At 45.4% G+C, this 19,277-nt stretch overlaps 1 protein-coding gene across 1 annotated transcript in view; it reads left to right on the top strand.

Moving 5' to 3' along the window:
• Positions 1 to 5,897: 5,897 nt before the first annotated feature.
• Positions 5,898 to 19,277, top strand: part of PGGHG (protein-glucosylgalactosylhydroxylysine glucosidase) — a 30,931-nt gene continuing 17,551 nt past the window's right edge. The window contains 7 exon segments of the mRNA XM_042446774.1: positions 5,898 to 6,515; positions 9,498 to 9,771; positions 11,234 to 11,444; positions 12,448 to 12,883; positions 16,447 to 16,566; positions 18,365 to 18,496; positions 18,838 to 18,957. Of these exon segments, the coding sequence (XP_042302708.1) occupies positions 6,288 to 6,515; positions 9,498 to 9,771; positions 11,234 to 11,444; positions 12,448 to 12,883; positions 16,447 to 16,566; positions 18,365 to 18,496; positions 18,838 to 18,957 (1,521 nt within the window). The 5' untranslated portion in view covers positions 5,898 to 6,287.

The raw sequence follows: 19,277 nt of genomic DNA on the forward strand, positions 1-19,277 counted from the left end.
CCGGGGGCGCCTCTCCGAAATCCTCAAGGGTTTCAAAGAACGCTGCCTTCAGAGTTTTAAACTTCACTCTACATTGGTGCAGCGTTCTTTGAAACCCTTGGTTTCGGAGGGCACGAGATGCCTCGAGAAAATGCCCCCGGTTGGGCTTGTTGGTGCTAGCCATCACCCTCCTCGCGGCTGTCTGTGGCATCAGGGAGTCCAGGAGGATCCCGACCTCTTCGTCTGTCCAGTAGGCGATTCGGACCGGGACCCTCCTGCGTGGCTCTGCCATGTTGATCGCCGTCCTGGGGTCTTGCACAGTTGCGCATGGGTATATATGGGCACCTGCGGCTCTGGGCCGTTAGGCCAAGGTGGTCCTAGTCCAATGAAAGCTTTCAGAGGAGCAGTTTGAATCTTTCCCCCAATAGATGTCCTCTGGGTGCCCCATTGATACATTCAAATGGGCCATTAGGAAAGCTTGAATTTGAGGGGGATTGATACATTGTCAAAGGGGCAATTGGCAGTTGGAGCTGATGTATCTTTTTGCCCCAGGAAAACAGGCGCCAGGAGATCTTTTGTGTGTGTGTGTTTGTGTGTGTCCCCCTCAGGCACATGGCAAAACATGCCCACAGCACAGATCAGGAATGATAGGCAGACTCAAACTGTGGATAATGGGATACATTTATTCATGTGCTTATGCTATTACAGAACAATGCACTGTGACATCACAGATGATGGCATAGGAGCCATCCTTCAGATTCTCCTTGTCAGAAAAAAATCTGCCAGGGCATTCCTCACAGTCTCCCCTGCTTTCTTCTTCTCTGTCTCTTCAAGGGGGTCATAAGCCACTTCCGAATGGGGTAGGCACAGTCAGCCAGTATCAGGGCCCGATCTGCTGGCCTGTGATGTTGATGCTGGGGTTCCCTGGCACATAGATGCCAGCCTCCATGGCCTCGTAGATGAGAGAAAGTTTAAAGGGACTTGGGTGCTTTAAATGCGCACATAGGCTTTCTGCCGCTGCTTAGTGCTGTAGCTGCGCAGCTGCGCATGCAGTAGCCGGCAAAAGAAAAAAAAGCCGCGGTTTGGGCCGCCCGTGCGGAAGCTGCCTCTCTTTTTGCAGCGTCCTCCGAGGTGGCTGTTTGGAAACTCCGGGTCCGAAACGGACCCAGGTGAGGCGTCTTCACTGCCCCCCGTGTGGAAGCTCCAACACCTGAAGCACGCCCCCGGGGCGGGCCGTCTGGAGGCTCCGCATTCAGCTAAATACACCTCCAAGACATCCTCCCCTGCCCGTCTGTAACCCGCCCTAGTTTTCAAGTAGCTAGAGTGCTTTTTCTCAGGGAGATCACATGTGCTCATCTGATACAAGTGCCTCTCATCTCAAGCTGGATGGACTATTAAAAGTGATACTGCCAAGCATCCCTTTAAGAAGGATCCTGTACTCCTGAAATGCATTCCTCAGGAGAGAGAATTTCTAGATCCACTTCCCCAAAAGAGATCCACTGACATGATATGATTATGCTTGGTAAGGTATAAAGTTTGCAGAAGGGCAACAAATTAGGAGAGGGTAGTTAATAACCCAGAGGACACTATCAGAATTCAAGAAGGATAAGAGCCAGAGTAATGTAGAAGTTTGAGTGTTGGATTACAACTCTGGAAACCAGGGTTCAATTCCCAGCTCAGCCATGTAACCCATTGGGTGACCTTGGGCAAGTTACACGTCACGTGCTCTAAGCCTCAGAGGAAACAGTCTTGCCAAAAAAAATGATTGATTTGCCTTAGGATCAGCATTAGTCAGAAATGACTTGAAGGGACACAACAACAACAATTGACAAGTTAGAACATGTGCAGAGGAGGGCAACCAAGCTGATCAAAGGACTGGAAACTAAGGAGTTTATCACATGGGTCTAATTGAAAGTTTAAGCGGTGATTATCCTGGAGAAATTGTACATTCGCGATTAAGATTTTCACATAACATCATGATTAAAGTGCCATTATCCCGAGAATATCCTGTGAAAATCACACATTAGTGATAAAGATTTTCACATGACGTCACATTTAAAGCACCATTATCCTGGGAAAAACTAGGCAATAAACAGCAACCATCAACATTTGCTGTTTATTGCCTGGGTATTCCTTGGTTATTCCCAGGATAATGACTCTTTAATCATGCTGTGTGTAAAAATCAAATCTCAGTCTTAATTCCGAATGTGCGATTTTCACTGGATAATCGCTGTTTAAACTCCCAATTTTCTCTCATGTGATAAACTCCTAAGTCTTATGCGGAATGAGTTGGGAGTTTATTTATTTCATTTATGCATTTGTTTTATGTTTATGCCACCTTTCTCCCAAAAAGGGGCCCAAGGCAGCTCACAAAATAAAAGCACCTTAAAACAAATTTTCAAAAACATTTAAAATAACCTAACTAATATAGCATAAAATTAAGATTAAAAACATACGAAGCTTAAAACATAATCTAAAACCCATACCCCATATAAAAGCCATGTAAAAGAGTTGGGTATGTTTGGCCTGGAGAAGACAAGATTGAGGTGTTATCTGCACTGGCCAGGATACTGCAGATTTGCCCCTGGAGTATCTTGCCCTCTGAGTTGCTCTGACCTCCCCCATTATTTGGCTGTCAATTCTCACTCTGGGGCAGCTGTCTGAATGAGCATCCTGCTCAGCCACCCCACGTGTCAGCCCCTATCACAGGTCTTTCAGACCTGAGAGCAAGCAACTGTCAACAGCAGCAGACATGCAAAGCAGTTCAGTGGAATGCTCATGCAGACAGCTCCTCCATGCAGAGGGCTCCAGAGTAAAAAGTAATTTTTTAAAAGTGTGATAGAGGTGTTATACCTTGTTTCTAGTGCTGAATATGCCAGAAATCATCTGAACTTTTCGCACTGGAACTGGGGTTTGGGCCGTGCCTTGTCTGAAGAGGACTCTGCCAGAATTGGGGGTGGGGGAGCAGGGAAGTAGCCAGGATTTTGGGAAGGGGTCCAGACTAAGTGCCACCATTATAATGGGGCTTGGGCGCAGCAGTGCAGCAGCGCACACCATTCATTATATCTAACGGAAGAGGGGTCCGGACCTCCTCCTTGGCTACGTCCCGGGGGGGGGGGGGGGGGCTTTTGGTGCATGCAGACAAGGCCTGAGAGATGATATGATGGCTATCTTTAAATATTTGAAGGGATGTCATGAAGAAGGTGGAACCACCTTGTTCTCTGCTATTCCAGGGATTAGAACATGAACCAAGCAAGAGATTTCACATAAGCCCTAGGAAGAACATCTTTACTGTAAGAGCTGTTCAAGAGTGAAACAGACTGCCTCAGAGGGTGGCTAAATCTCCTTTTTTGGAGCTTTTAAAACATTTCTCAGGAGTACTTTAGTTGTGTATTCCTGCATGTTAAGTGGTTGGATTACCGTAGATCAGGGGTAGGCAACCTGCGGCCCGCGGGCCGGATGCAGCCCGGCGAGGCCTTGGGACCGGCCCCAGCCCGCTCCTGCCACCGATTGCCACCGGGACCTTTGGTCTTTTGTGCGCAGGGGCAAGGGGGGCAATTGTCTATAGACGCCTCAGAAACATGCATTTATATTAACATTTTTTAAAAAAAATCAGCAAATTTTTTTGCGTGTCCTCTACTTTTTTAAAAAAAGTGCCCATCATTTGAAAATGTTGTCCTACATTTGTCCCGGTTTATTTATTTAATTAATTTTTTAAAAAAATTATTTAATTATTTATTTTTTGGCTTCGGCCCCCCAGTTGTCTGAGGGATAGCAACCCGCCCCCCGGCTCAAAACGGTTGCCTACCCCTGCCGTAGATGGTTCTTATGGTTTCTTTCAGCTCTAAGAGTCTATTACGGGCTTTCCCTTCAAGAACTGCTGAATTCTGGTAGATTTACCTTCCTGTGTCTAGTCATTATGAGGCATAATTTTAAAATGGTAGCAAGAAATATCATACCGGAATGTTTTAGCTGAAATTTTCAGTGTATCGCCAAGCAGTTTCTTGCCCGAGTCTCCCAGTGCAGTTCTGCTCAAGTGCACATTGGCCAGTGACTTATTTGTGATGACAGCAGTGCAGAGGTGCTCACAAACTTCAGGTGTCATCTTTAATGAATGCCCACATATTCGATGCATTGTATTGTACACCTACAATACAAATACACCAAACTACTGATTCTCATTGACAACAGCCATTGCAACACTTGGAGAACAAATATGAGCACAGATTGAGCCAAACAAACAAACAAACAAACACAACCAACCCCCCCCCCAAAAAAACAAAAAACAACCCACAGATTTCCCTCCTAATACTACAAAAAAACGCATTGGTGACTTAGTGATGCATGATTCTTACTGCCTGCAAGAACAGTTTTATTGGTAGACCTGTCGATTTTGTGTAAAGATCATATCTGTCACATCATGGATCTCGCGTTTTCGTGCTTGGTCCAAAACCACCTCTTGTTCCTTAAGGTTTTCCATGTAAAAATTGAGCAAATTCTGGACTCAAACTAAATCCAGAAAGTTGCCTGTCTTCCATCCCAAGCCTGATATCCCCCCTCCCCCAATCTAACAAAGACACCTTTAAAAGGAACTTTCCGGAGCTCTGGAAATCCCTAGTCTTCAGTTATCACTTGGTTCTTTAATTGGAAACCCTGGTGGCACAGTGGTTAAATGCCTGTCCTGCAGCCACTCACTCAGGGACCACAAGGTTGTGAGTTCAATACCAACCAGGGGCTCAGGGTCGACTCAGCCTGGCATCCTTCCCAGGTCACTAAAATGAGTACCCAGATTGTTGGGGGCAGTTTGCTTTACATGTTTGTAAACTGCTTAGGGAGTGCTTAAGTGCACTGATAAGCAGTATAGAAATATACTTGCTGTTGCTATTGCTATTGCTATCTTTGGAAGCTAGCGTTCGGGGACTCCAGTAAAAAAGGAGGGGTCTTGGCTCAGCCATGAAACCCACTGAGTGACTTTGGGTGAGTCACACTCTCTCAGCCTCCTCTGAACAAATCTGGCCAAGTAAACTCCATATGAGGTTCCACAAAAATAGACAGAGCCAGTGGGGTGGGGTGGTTTAAGTGTTGGAGTATGACACTGGAGACCAGGAATCCTTCCTTTCAGTTCTTTAAGCAGAGGCTGGATGGCCATCTGTTGGGGATGCTTTGAGGTTGAGTTCCTGCATGGCAGAATGGGGTTGGACTGGATGGCCCTCGTGGTCTCTTCCAATGAGTCTATGGCCCCATACAGACAGGCCAAAATAAAGCTGCTTTGGGTCACTTTGGAGGTATGCTGTTTAAATGATGCATACATCCTAAGAGTCTGGAAGCTACACCAAAGCTGTGCTCCAGTCCTTAGGATTGTATTGTGGCTTTGGCGTGGCTTCCAGACTCTTAGGACACATGCATCATTTAAACAGCATACCTCCAAAGTGGCCTGAAGCAGCTTTATTTTGGCCTGTCTGTACGGGGCCTAAGATTCTAGCGTTCCAGTCCCTGTTCACCCCCCCCCCCCCCCCGGTGAGCCTGGGCAAGTCACACTCTGGCAAACCTCCTCTGAAGAACCATGCCAAGAAAACCCTGGGAGAGGTTCGCCTTCGGGTGGCCATAAGTCAGAAACAACTCGAAGGCACACAGCAGCAACAACCACAACACCTTTGCATCTTTTGCTGTTCTGTTGAATCTTTGCCTCTCTCCCTTTTGACTGGGCAGAAGCCCCCAAATCGGGGGGGGGGGGTGGCCCTTCCAAAGTGAGAGGAATGGGAGCACCCTGCCCTCCGTGGAGGAGTTCTTGAACGCCCAGCCCTTCCTCCCCTTTTGCCAGAGGAAAGTAGTTTCCGAGGAGGAGGAGGAGGAGGAGGGATCAAGGTCTCCTCTTTCTCCTCCTCCTCCTCCTCCTCCTCCTTAGAGTCCAAGAGGAACTTGGCCCTGAGTTGTCAAAAACAAGTCTCCCGAAGGAAGCCGCGCTCTCTCTCCTGGCGCAGCCTCCGGAAGGCCCCCGGGAGGCTCCAGGCGGACTCCAGCTGGCTGCCCTTGGGCTTCCAGCCCTTTTCCTGCGAGCCCCCTGCCGGCCATCGTCCTCCCGGAGAGCCAGGCAGACCCTCCCAGACCTCCCTCCCTCCCAGGCAAGGCAGCAGGCCTCTCTTCTTTCCCCCAGCCAGCCCTGTCCTCCTTTTCCAGGACGACCCCTCCTCTCCTTCCCCCCCTTCTGCAGCCCAGGAGGGACCCCACAAGGGCTTCCTCCTAGTTGGAGAAGGACTCTGAAGAAGGCACTGGTCTTGACAGGCGTCTTGGCTAACTTTCACCCTGGAATGTATCCCCCCCCCTTCAACATTTTTTTCTGGAAGGTCCTCCATTTTGCGGTGCCTGGTCCTCCTTGGCGGTGGGTAAGGCAACTGGCCAGACCCGTCCTCTTTTCCCAGGGCCTGTCCTCCATCCCTCCTTCTGTCCAGGAGGAACTTCAGAATGTCCTCCATTTGGAGCAGGACGGAGGAAGCATGCCTTGGCATTTCCAGGAGTGTTCTCTAGCTTGCCTTTGGGTACGTCTTACATTTTTTTCCTGAGTGTCCTCTATTTTCGCCCTGCCTTGTCCTCCTTTGCGGTGAGGACATGTCGGTGACCAGACTTTTCCTCCTTTCCCAGGACCTGTCCTCCATTTCCACCTTCTGTCCAGGAGCACTTCAATTTGGTTGTGTCCTCCATTTTCCCGCACTGTCCTCCATTTTGATGTGCCTTGTCCTCCTTTGTGGTGGTGAGGACATCTGGTCACCCTTCCTGCAGTTTTCCCAAGCTCCTGAATGCTAGGAGGGAAGGAGAATGGGTGCTGAAGTCAGTGCTGAATTGTGGGCCCTCCTTGGATCATGGCTTGTCTCTGGTTTGCCAAAGAGTTGTTCGGTATCAACAGACCAGCTCTGGCATTCTTCCTCTCTGCTCAAAGCAGCCCATTTGTAAGGCCAATGGATCTTACGTGTCCCATTCCAGATTAAGGCACCTCAGAGCCTTTGCACAGGAACGTGGGGGGATCCTGACGGTGCATTGTTTGTGGTTAGAAAAACCATTTCCCCCTGTGAAAGAAAGCCAGCATGGCCTGGTAGTCTGACTACAGCTCTGGAGACCAGGGTTTGAGTCCCTGCTCAGCTTTGCAACTCATAGAGGGACTTTGGGCAAGTCACACTCTCTCAGCCTCAGGGGAAGACAATGGTAAACTTCCTCTGAACAAGCCTTGCCAAGAAAACCCCATGATAGGTTTCCCTTAGGGTTGCCAGAAGTCGGAAGTGACTTGTAGGCACACAGCAAAAACAACAAATGAAGAAACAGTTAAGTTCAAAGGAGAAGCTTGTTTGGGGAGCGGGGGGGGGGGGGGCATCATTCCCACTAATAAAATGGTCTTGGTGGTCCAGGTCAACCCAAATTTCACTTCCCACCACATGGGAGGTAGCCCTGTGCTAACTGAGACAATTGTCATCTGTCCACTTCACTCACCTTTACTGGCAGATACAAGCTGAAAATCTCCATCTGAGGAAGTAGACCAAGAGCCCAAACACAGGCCAAAATAAAGCTGCTTTGGGTCACTTTGGATGTATGCTGTTTAAATGACACACACATCTTAAGAGGTCAGAAGTTGCGCCAAAGCAACGCTCCAGTCCTTCTGGGCTCATAGGACGCATGTAGCATTTAAACAGCATACCTCCAAAGTGACCTGAAGCAGCTTTATTTTGGCCTGTCTGTTTGGGCCCTATGTCTATGGAAAGCTTAATAGAACCCAACAACTTCTTTCAGTTAGTCTCAATGGTGCTGCTTGATCCTTTTGCATACTCATATTCCAGGCCAACAGTGTTTCTGAAACTCAAAAGCTGAAACCGTCTTTTTGCTGTCCTTTAAATGAGATTATTTTAATTGAGCCTCACTTTTCCTTCTTAAGTTATGCAGATATCATAGCTGTTTCCTATGGGTGTAGGGAGCATTTGCCCCCAAATAAGTGAAATATTTCTTCAGTTCTCAAATTTCTAACATTGCAGTAACTTGAAACTTAGGTTGAGCACTCAAAGAAAAAACAAAGTGACCAAGGGAATATGCATATAGGAAGTATAAGAACAATTTTCAGTGTTTTGCTGTTTGCTGTGTTAGAAGTGTGGGGCTTGATGGAAAATTTCATTGGGGACCAAAATTCTTACTGTGGGAAAGGGAAGTCCCTCATTCCCTCTGCCCTCTCAGACATATTTAGATCCCTGTAGGTTCCCCACCTACTGCTGTCCTCCTTTTCCTTTTGGCACTGCTGGCCAGGACCAAAGCCGGTGGAGGGGCAGATTTAATGGCCAAGGGGCAGAAAATCTCACGAATGCTTCTCTCCTCCTTCTAGCAGTAAAATGCATTTTTAAAAATAGCAGCAGCAAGTGAACTACACCTTTGCTTCTCTTTTATGATGCTCAGAATCTGCTGTCTGAGATAACTGTCTCCAAGGACCTAATGGTAGCCCTGCTGTCTTGATGTCAATCGTACCTTCATAAACTTGTGGCACAGACCTTCTTGTCACTTAAAGGGAGGTCAGCAAGACTGCCATGTTCAGAGGCTACAAATATCTTGGTGGGAGCTGAACAAACTTCCAGAAGAAGTTTCCTAACTCAGTTCCCTAACCCCAACACTATCCCTAACCTTAACCCTAAACAATGTTTGCACACATAAGCTAGTGTCTGACATTTCCAGGTCTCCCATGTTTTCTCAGTGTTTCTTTCCTCTCCCCCAGCCTTACTTAACCACAGCAAATTTGCTAAGGAGGGAAAACTGCACAGTACCTTGTGACTGGTAGTGCTAGAAGCCCTTGGTCTGGAAGCACCCCCAGAATAACAGAGAGATCTCCAGATGCCAAGGAGGTTATATGGGTTCTCCAAGATTCAAGAGCCGCATAACAAAGGTGCAGCTTGCCATCCTGGATTGAGAAAACTACATCTACAAATTTGCCCAACAAATAACTAGAGAATCTCTGTTCTCCTTTTCTCCTGGCCAGCTTAGATGCATAGACATTTCAGTGGCAGTCACTGTATATAGCAATAAGACAATATACTTCAGAATTCCAGCATATCATGCAAAAAGCAATGTTTTTTGCACGATATGCTGGAAAAAAGGCTCCTGCTACAGGCAGCAATAGTGAAATGCATCCCTCCACAGTTTGTTCATGGTAATTGGTTATCTGTTTTTTCCTCCTCACACAATAAACCAGAGGAATAAACCTGGAGTAAACTTCCTTGGCTTGTTGAGGACAGGCAAGCCAGGTTGCCGGTCCTGGAATACACAGTAAGAAAACTGTGGAGGAGAAGATTTGTTTAGCACACCTGCTTGATGACTAGGTCTGAACATGCCTAATATAAAATAATAGTCTATGGTTTATTTCACATCCCTTATGCTAAGACAATTTCCATTAATTTCCATAGCTGCTTTCCAGCATGCAAACCTAACTGGTTATCATGATAGAATCAGTGTTTCATCTGACAGAATATTCACTGTGTGGTTTATCCTGCTTTCAGTTGGAAAGGCAACCATTCCCTTCTCCCTGTCTCATGGAAGATCCTACAGTGTTTACATGTAGTGTCCTGCCTTCTGATCCCCGTCGTTTTGCAACTGTGACCAATGCCTATCTGGGTACTCGTGTCTACCGGAATATCCTCCATGTGAATGGGGTATATAATGGAGCAGCTGGGGACACTCATCGGGCTGATATACCCAGTCCTGTTAACGTCAGAATGAATGTGGCTGATGAGAAGAGCCTGAGTGAGACTTTCTCCTTGGACACCAAGACAGGTAAGTGGAAAGAGTGTCTTCGGAGCATCATACCTTTTGGGGCAAATAAAACAATGAGCCTTATCACACAGAGGGTTTTGCAGCTCTGTTCCGATGCGACTACAGGTCCAACCATGCGGATTCACGCTAAAACGTGATGTATTATCTCATGTGATTGCTTTCTATGGGAGGTTGTTCCAAGGTGCTTCTGCAGTGAATCCAAAGTGACTTCTCATTTTGGTGAATTCAATAACAAGCGAATTCACAAAAATTGCTTCTAAGCTCACTTCGATTTTATTCTGAATTGGTCTGGTGTGGAATGCAACTTTGCTTCCATCCTGGCACACCCCCCAAACTTCCAAGGTCCCACATTTCCCATGATGCTACGCTGCAATTTTGCCCCATTTGCTTCTGGTACTTGGAAGAGTAGATTTAGATATAGATGACAGGGATGGAGGGAATGAAACAGGAGGCTGGGGGGGGGGAGATGGGAGCAATGGAGGGGGCCATTGGAGGCAGAGGGGAGCAACAAACTCCAAATCCCAGAATTCCATAGCACTGAGCCAGGACAGTGAAAGAGGAATCAACCAAGTACTGAATGAAGTCAGCACTTTTCTGAAACCACATTGATGTAATGGGTTTAGTCTAGCTGAGGGGTAGATGTAGACAGGGTTGGTGTGGGCTTTAGAGCAGTTCCAAAAACAAGGCCCTCTTTTGTACCATGTGAGGGAGCTTCTCAAGTAGAGCTAGTGTAGAAAGGAGAGAAATAAGCAAAACATAACATTACACAACACAAGAGAAAAACAGTACAACATTCTTCACGCCTGAACCATTTTTATGTCCTGCAACATGGATCAGTATAATAGGCTGAGTCCCATGCTCAAGTACCACACATAATGTGGATGGTAAGAAAAAGATTGGGAACTTCAGGAAGCCACTAGGGAAGAAGAGGTAGTAAGAAACATCTTTCCTCCTCAACACTAGGACCATAGCTGGTGAGGGACCTGGAGTCACTGTACCCACTGAAACATTGATAATTTGTAAACTGGATGTAGGATGTAAGCATGTTGATAAATAATAATTTGGGCAATTATTGTACTATATTAATATTGTAACATAGCACAACATGTTACAATGCCCTTGTCCCAACAATAAACTTCAGTCTAGACCAGCGTTTCTCAAATAGTGGGGCGGGCCCCCCAGGGAGGGCGCGAGGCTCCGTAAAGGGGGGCGCGAGGCTCTGTTATGCAGAGGTGTACTTATAACAATTTTATAGACAAATGATACTATTTACAGTCGCGCGGGGGGCGCGAAATGTTTTCTTCTTCCTAGGGGGGGCATGACAGAAAATAATTGAGAAGCACTGGTCTAGACTAACCTCCTTTTGTGAATTTGCATGGTTAGACTTTACAACAACAGTCTAGAGAAGGTGTTTGACAATAAGATTAAAACAAATCTCTCTCTCTCTCTCTCTTGACTACAGGAACCTATATCCACACAATCCAGTCCTTGGATTACACAGCTACTCACAGAATCTATGCCCATCACTCTCTTGTTCACCTTGTGGCTTTCAGCATAACCATCCAGAGGTCAGCTCACAGTGCTCAGCCCATCACTGTGAACCTCCAAACCCAGTTCACACCAGAGAGTCCAGACCTTGACTTGCACAGAGGAGCAGATTTCCAGGGTGCTCAGTAAGTATTATCAGGGGAAGGTTTGCACAGGCTTCTGTTGGAAGGGCCCTTTTTTCCCAATCCCATCCTCAGCTGTGCCCAGGCTATGGACTGGATCTCTGTTCAGAAAATGGTGGCAGGCTCAGTGGGCTATACTGGAGACCATAAGTAGGAAGAAAGTCTAACTAGGCTTTGAAATTGTTTATCTAATGTTGGAGTTCTTGGAGAACTGCCACTGAATATGTTTACCTTTCTCCCTTCAGCCTTTTCTGTTCTTCTGTTTTTTGCTGGTGTTTAAAGGGCTTTATATATAAACAGTTTTCAGCTTGGCATAAATAATGCTTGATTCAAGTCTCTTGGTTCAGACAGAAGATTTTCCATGTTTTGCCATGTCTGAAAAGGTAATGCCATTTTCTCAGCTCCCACTGAGATATAACCAGGTTCTCAGATATCATGTACCTGATGGCTAGCAGGCTGTGTGGTCCTTTTTAGAATAACATACACAAAAATGGCTGGGCCTGCCCCAAAGGGATTCATAGTCTGAGGCTGCATTTCACATTGCTTTTAACTACCAGGGATTTGTAATTTTGTGAGATATTTGGCCTTCTCTGTCAGAGAGCTAATCCCATGATTCCATAGCATGGAGCCATGGCAGTTAATGTGGTGTCAAATTGCCTTATTTCTGCCATACCAATTCAACCTAAACTTCTCTAGTGGAGAAGACAATGGGGAGAAAAGAAAAGGTGAGGAAAGACCTGTGAAGGATGAAGTAAGCACAGCTGGTTAAAGATTCTTGGACTTATTTTCATATCAGGATTGGTTAAGGGATACAAAGAAGAAGAAAAAGAGCAGAAAATGAGAGAGAATTTCAGAGGGAAGGAAAGGCAAGGACTTCACAGTGGATGGTTATGATAGGAAGCCAATGGAGGGTTTAATGGTGGGGACTGGGAAGTGATGTTTCACCTGTGATACTATGATCTGCTGACAGAAACATGAATCGTCCTCCCCACTTTCTGTCCCACAGTTATATTTATGGAAAGACTTTACTCCCTGAAGTGAAAGGTGGTCCCCAGCCTACTATACACATGATCTGGACCCCAGTGCCGCAGACAGTGACCCTCTCTGAGAAGGATGAGGAGAAATGTTGGGACTTTCTCACTGCCATTGCAGAGACTGGAGAAGAAGTGAAAAGGAGCTTCAGTGAAGGGATGTCACTGATAGATTCTGGCTCCTTATATTTGTCTCACACCCAGGCATGGGCAGCTCTCTGGCAAGGATGCTGTGTTGAGGTTGATGGGCCCCTTTCTCTCAGTCAGGCCATCAATGGCTGCCTTTATTACCTGCTCAGTGCCATTCCTTCTCGGGCTGCTTCTAATCTCCTGTTCTCTGGAATCAGCCCTGGAGGCCTTTCAAATGGCACTCATGGTGAAGATTACTGGGGCCATGTCTTCTGGGACCAGGTGAGCTAAAAGGCATGAGAATCTGTTTAGTTGTCCATTACCATACATAGTGATGAACTGGAGAAGCCATGACATTCCAGGAAGAGTTCCTCAACCTCTTCTAAGCTTATATTTTTATTACTTGTGCAGTGCTTGACTTTTGGGGATGTAAAGGGTTGGTCACAGGACCAGGTAACAAGCAACATCAGCTGAAATTACCTCTTCTACATATCCATTAAAAGTACAGGACCCTACTCTAGAGATGTGTAAGGATAACACACAAGGAATTTGGACAGTTCTACCTCAGCAGTTACCTCCTGGGTCCAAGATCATCATGGGCACTTCATCTTGTGTCCATTTTTAAATGCAGCAAGTATCCATAATGGGCTTGTTTTGCCACTGTAGGATCACAAAGTATATGAATCTGACCCACTTTCCCTCAGTCTCTCTCTCTGTGTATCTCCTACTGTTCTGGTGGCTAAACCCCACTCAGAGTGCTAATAGTAGTTAAAGCCTATTTTAAAATACAATAACATTCCAAAACAATAATAATATAACAGAAAGGGACAGGTATCTCCCACAAGTATTTTTAATTTATAGAAATGTGCACACGTTTGAAAGAGCTGGGCCATGTGAACTGACAGGAGAGCCTTGTACTTTGATAGGTGGGTGGGGAAAATTGCTTGCCTGGTTTCCTCCTGAGAAATGCCAGCCCTACAAGGAGGAAGGGCTTGTATTCCCTCTATAAAGTGGAGGATGTGGGGATGGTACGTTTGTTCCCAGTTCCCATCCTTCTGTCTCTGCATGGAGGAGTGAAGGCTGGGGGTTTCAGCAGGTATGACTTGTCTGGGAAACCACACTTGCTGATATTACCCTCTTTTCTGCTACTTTATGAAAGGGGCAGGAGCCTCTTCTTCTATTGCCTCTGGCCACCCTAGCAAAAAAGAGCCTTTCCAATGGAAGTGTATGGTCAATCTTCCCAAGTCTCTTCCTTATTACTGCCACCCCATCCCATGAAGAATCCCAAACCTTGTTTTGTAGCTGTTCATTGCCTTGGCATAGTTCACTACAAAATGCTCCATCTATAGAGTTGACGAAATAAGTGTATGGCATAGAGGCAGTCCCTCTGCCCTAGTGTCTAGTAGCAGCCACGTCTGCCAAAAATTCAGTCAGACCCATTAGGCAGCAGACATTCAGTGTATTTGTGGGAATGCCCTAAAGACAATTGGGTTTCCAGGAGACTCGAGGAAGAAAAACAAAGAAAGGGAGCCAAAATATATTACCGGTATCTAGATCAGCCTTCCTGCACCAGATACCTTCCTACAATTCTCATTGTCCCCAGACAGAATACAAGGAGGATAGTAGACATAGGGGCCATTCAGACTACAGTAAAAAATGGGTTTGAAAGCGATTCTTGCACGTGAAGTTCATATTGGATCCGAATCCGTCACAATCCATGTTGGGGCTTGCACAAGGAAATGCCCCATACACCGAGGTATCCAGATTCAGGCTAAAATCCATCTTTTCTCAAAAGACTCGGGTTGCGCCAAATTTGAACTTGCCCTCGATCATGATCGGGGCAAATTAGGGAGGGATTAGGGTCAGGGGGCGGGCAGAGGTCAGAGCATTCCCTCCCATCATCAGAAGGCAGGGGGAGGAGGAGGAGGAGGAGGAGGAAAGAGACGAAAAAAGGGGACTCTGGATGCAAAGGGTGACAGAAGGAAAGGGGGAAATTAGGGGTGACTTTTGGGCTGCAGAGGGCTGTCAGAGAGAGGTGGGGGTGGAGAAAGTGATGAAGGAGGAGGAGGAGGAGGAGGAGAAAGGGGCCATGGGAGGAAGGGAGCCATGGAGGGGATCCTAAAATGGAGCAGGGGGAGGATGAAGGAGCTGGGGGAAAGGGTCAATGGGCATCCCTGAGGAAGGAGAGGGTCTGAAGGAAGGAGGAGGAGGAGGAGCAGGAGGAGGATTTCCAGGGGGAATTGGGTTGCAGGGCTACGTTGGGGCATGTAGGGAAATCAGGTTGCTTGTTCTACTTTCATTCCCTCTTGCTCCTGGATTATTGTCAGAGGGAGGTGGGGGGTGGTGGAGAAAGCTCAAAGGGAGGTGAGGGTCGGAAGGAAGGAGGATTGCCCAGGGAAGTAGGGCTGTGAGTCCAAGCTGGGGCATGTAGGGAAATCAGCCTCTTTTGACAATTTATGTGCATTATTTTTTGGGTGCTTGCTTGTTCTACTTTCCTGTTGCTCCTGGATTATTATTATTATTATTATTATTATTACTACTACTACTATTATTATTTGTGTTATGTGAGTATGATACAGGAATGCCTGCGCTGCATTTCCATTTTATTCCCAATTCATTCCATGGGTCTACTTTAGTTGGAACTGACAGATCATGCTCTCTCAGCCTCACTGGAAGGCAATGGCAAAGCTCCTCTGAAGAGAATGTAGCAACAGGAAAAGGGTCAGGTCAGGTCAAAGGCAGGGCACGAACGGAGCTCACATCAGGCACCCCTCCCCCCCTTTTCATATTTTTCAAAAATTATTTTTGACCAAATATGCGCATGATTTTTTTTCTTGAGGCAGATTTATAGATAGATAGAGCAGGGCTAGGCACTTTCCCTTTTCTCTGCTCACTTCCAGCAAAGGGGAAATGTTGCGAATGCAAATGTTACAATCAAAGGGCAGACCTACAATGCAAATGTTATATTTTTTGCTCTTGTCAATTAGACAAATGATACATGCTTTTGCTACTGAATCCAGAGGCAGCCCTGAATTGCTTTTAAAAGAAAAAAAAATGCATGGCAATTGCATCCTTTACTGACATTTCCGAGGTGATGAATTTATTATTATTATTATCATTATTATTATTACATGTGTAAGAGGCATTCTGGGGGGCAAGGAGTGGGGGATGCATTAGCTTGCATGGGATTGAAAATGGGGACGGGGCAGATCTGACCCAAATGCCCACATATACACACAACACACAAAAAAGAGGTTTTAAAAAAATTGAAACTTTGGGGCATTTTGTGCATGGCTCTTTAAAAAAAGGAGGGGGAGGACACTTCCGATGCCCCTGCAAAAACGTCACCATGATGATCGCTTGATTGACAGCAGGCACCTTCACAGCAGGCACAGAATGCCTCCGATTTAAAATGCCCCTCTTTTTGTAGTGGGCACTTGCTAACGGAGAGATTTGGGGGAGGGGCATCTGAATCAGCCCAGTTCCTTCCAGATCTTTGATGCCAGTCTGAATGGGGCCAATCCAACTATATCTGGTGTGCACCTGGTTAAGGAAAATCAGCAGAGATCTTTGGATCTGACTAACAGTCCAAATCTAGGAATGCTGCTCAGTGTTTGAAAAAGTTACTTTTTCAGAGTACCACTCCCAGAATCACCTGGCCAGTAGGAGATTCTGGGAATTGTACACACACACACACACACACACACACACACACAAATAACTTTTTCAGGCTCTGAATATTTCCTGTATTTTAATTCATGCTAGCACTTTTTTTAACGTGTTGGCCACTCACATTTTCATATGATAACAATATTTATATGTGCTGTTCCTGTTGTTAAACTCAGGATACCTGGATGTACCCAAACATCTTGCTTTTCTACCCTGAAGCAGCTTGCGCTATTCTGAAATACCGGATCAAAACACTAGAGGGAGCTCTATTAAATGCACAAAAACAAGGATACAAGGTAGGGGCAATATGTGTAGAAGAGAAAGAGAAAAAGAGCTACACTCATTGTTCAGAAGGAAGCTGCTTTAATAATGCTGCTTACCTCTGTGAAAGGAAAAATTAAAATATGTTGTTTAAGAGGGCATGCAGAAGTTGCCATGTGGTTGTTTTGAAACTGGCCAGATGATTTTTCATATTACAGTACCTGTCAAGAGGTGTTTAGAAACAACCAGCCAAACTACTCTGCTATTAAAATACACTTTGAAAAACTGAATGCGTGTCTATGAACGCAGTGTGGTGTAAAATTAGCAGGGACTAATGGAAAGCATGCCACATTTTGCAAACTGAACTGGCACTTTGTAGAAAGTAGCACTAACTGAGCGAAGGAAGTTGGCAGCATGAGCTTTCCTAAAGTCTACCTTCTCAGATGCATATAGTAGAGTGGAAGAACCTTTAGAAGATGGAAGTCCCTTGTCCTTTTACTGGAACTTTTTAATCTTCCATGGACACCATCCCCTGTGTTCCTGGCAGTGGGATAGGCTCTGTATGTGACAGATATATATATGCCATTGGTATGTGAGAATGTCAATTCAAATTCAAAATCCTTTGTATATAGAAATGAAGTGGCAAGTCCAGTTTTAACAAGGTGACAGTTGTTCCATGTGGAAAGAAAGACGTTGGGTTAGTAATGCCAAATGCTGTTGTATCTGCCAGGGAATGGCTTCAGGCTTTAGGCTTGCCTGGAAAGTTTTCCCACCCCACTTCAAGCGCTGCTTTGAAAGGAATCTAAATAAGCTTAGAGAGCTAAAAGAGGGAATTGGGTGTGATTTTATGTAACATTTAACATGAATTTCATATGGAGTAACTTTTAAAAGAAGGGCTAAAACTGAGCAGGAGAAGACTTAATATGAATTTTACATCTGGAATTTATCTGGAATTCTTTAATGATCATCACTTAGTCTAGGAGTCAGTAAGACATGATGAGTTTGTGGCCTTGCTAGGATTCATCTGCAATAAGTTATCAGCCTTCCATAGTGACTGTGTCCCAAAATATAGTGATTGTGTAAAAACAATGGGTCTGTACAGACATGCCAAAATAAAGCTGCTTCAGGTCACTTTGGAGGAATGCTATTTCAATGATGCGTGTGTCTTAAAAGGCCAGAAGCCACGCCAAAACCATCCTCCAGTACTAAGGACTGGAGTGCAGCTTTGGTGCAGCTTCTGGCCTCTTACAATGCATGTGTCATTTAAACAGCATACCTCCAAAGAGACCCAAAGCAGCTTTATTTTGGCCTGTCTGTACGGGCCCTATGTAACTGCAATAGATCACCTCTGTGATACCTCTACTATATCATCAGAAATAATTTCCAAGAGCACCTTATAATTTTAAAGATGTAACATTTGAGAACTCTCAAATATATAGAAACCTATCTGTACATTGGGTTATCCAGAAGAGCTAGAATTCCACTGGTAATTGCAAAAATTAAAATACTGAAATTTTGCAATCAGATGTTCCCTGTTGAGCTTGAGTGTTATTTAATTTAGATCTTAACAAATGTGTTAAGATCTAAATAACTATGAACCTGTAGTATTGCTATTTCAATACTTTTAGCAGTCTGATACATCTAAAATAGATGGTGTAGAGGAAGATACCAACATAAGCTTTGGTATCACATAGAGGAAAGCATCTCATTCCTGGACAAGAAGCCACTGGCTTGCCTGTGGAAACAAAAAACTTCATTTAGTCCTGTTGAGTATCTTGACCTGTTCAATACATGTGGTGTCTTTTTCCTTGCATTGGGTTTTGATTATGGCAGGGTGCAAAGTTCCCCTGGGAGAGTGCAGCTACTGGCCAAGAAGTTTGCCCTGAGGAAGTTTATGGAGTGGAGGAAATTCATATCAATGGGGATGTTATGCTGGCATTTGAACAGTATTACTACACCACACAGGTAATGGTGGCATTATCTTCTGTTGTTTTACTGGGTTGAGACTAGCATCTCTGTTAGCCTCAAGCATCTTTGCTGGAAATTTAAGAAAGCCATCGTTTTATTGTGATATTCCCTCTCTTATTTCTCATAGCTCATTTCCCTTTTCCCCTTCCCCTAAGGAAGTGGAGGGGGACATCTATGGCCCTACTGAAGTTAAAGAACTACTCCTCTTATTTCTTGCCCCTGGCTAAATTGGATTGAGCTGATGGAACACCTGCAGAGTAACAAGTTCTCTGGTTGCTCTAATCTCTATTAAAATTGCTCTAAAGGAAGAGATGGAACTACTTCCTATGTGATTCCAGGACTTGAAGCTCTTTCAAGAGGAAGGTGGCTGGGATGTGGTCCAAGCTATTGCTCAGTACTGGTGCAGCCGAGTAGAGTGGAATTCCGAAGAGCAGAACTACCACATCAATGGTAAATTTGTGAGTGAGGACTCTTTCAGAGATGGAAATCATTTGTCCCTTTTATTGAAATAAAAGGGACAAAGGATTTCCATCTCTGAAAGACTTTTTAATCCTCCATAGACATCATCCCCTGGGTTCCTGGCAGTGTGGACAGGCTCTATATGTGACAGAGTCTTTGTTTTCCAAATGAAGACAGCAACCTGGGATGGATGGGGTGGGTTGGGACATGGCTAGCCTTTTCATTCTGTTAGTACATTCAGAGTAACCAGCTTCTGAACACCTGAATGGCACTAGTGTGTACAGTTAAACCCCCCCCCCCCAATATCCACAGTTTTTTT

The sequence above is a fragment of the Sceloporus undulatus genome, chromosome 1 (assembly GCF_019175285.1).
Source record: "Sceloporus undulatus isolate JIND9_A2432 ecotype Alabama chromosome 1, SceUnd_v1.1, whole genome shotgun sequence".
Lineage (NCBI taxonomy): Eukaryota > Metazoa > Chordata > Lepidosauria > Squamata > Phrynosomatidae > Sceloporus > Sceloporus undulatus.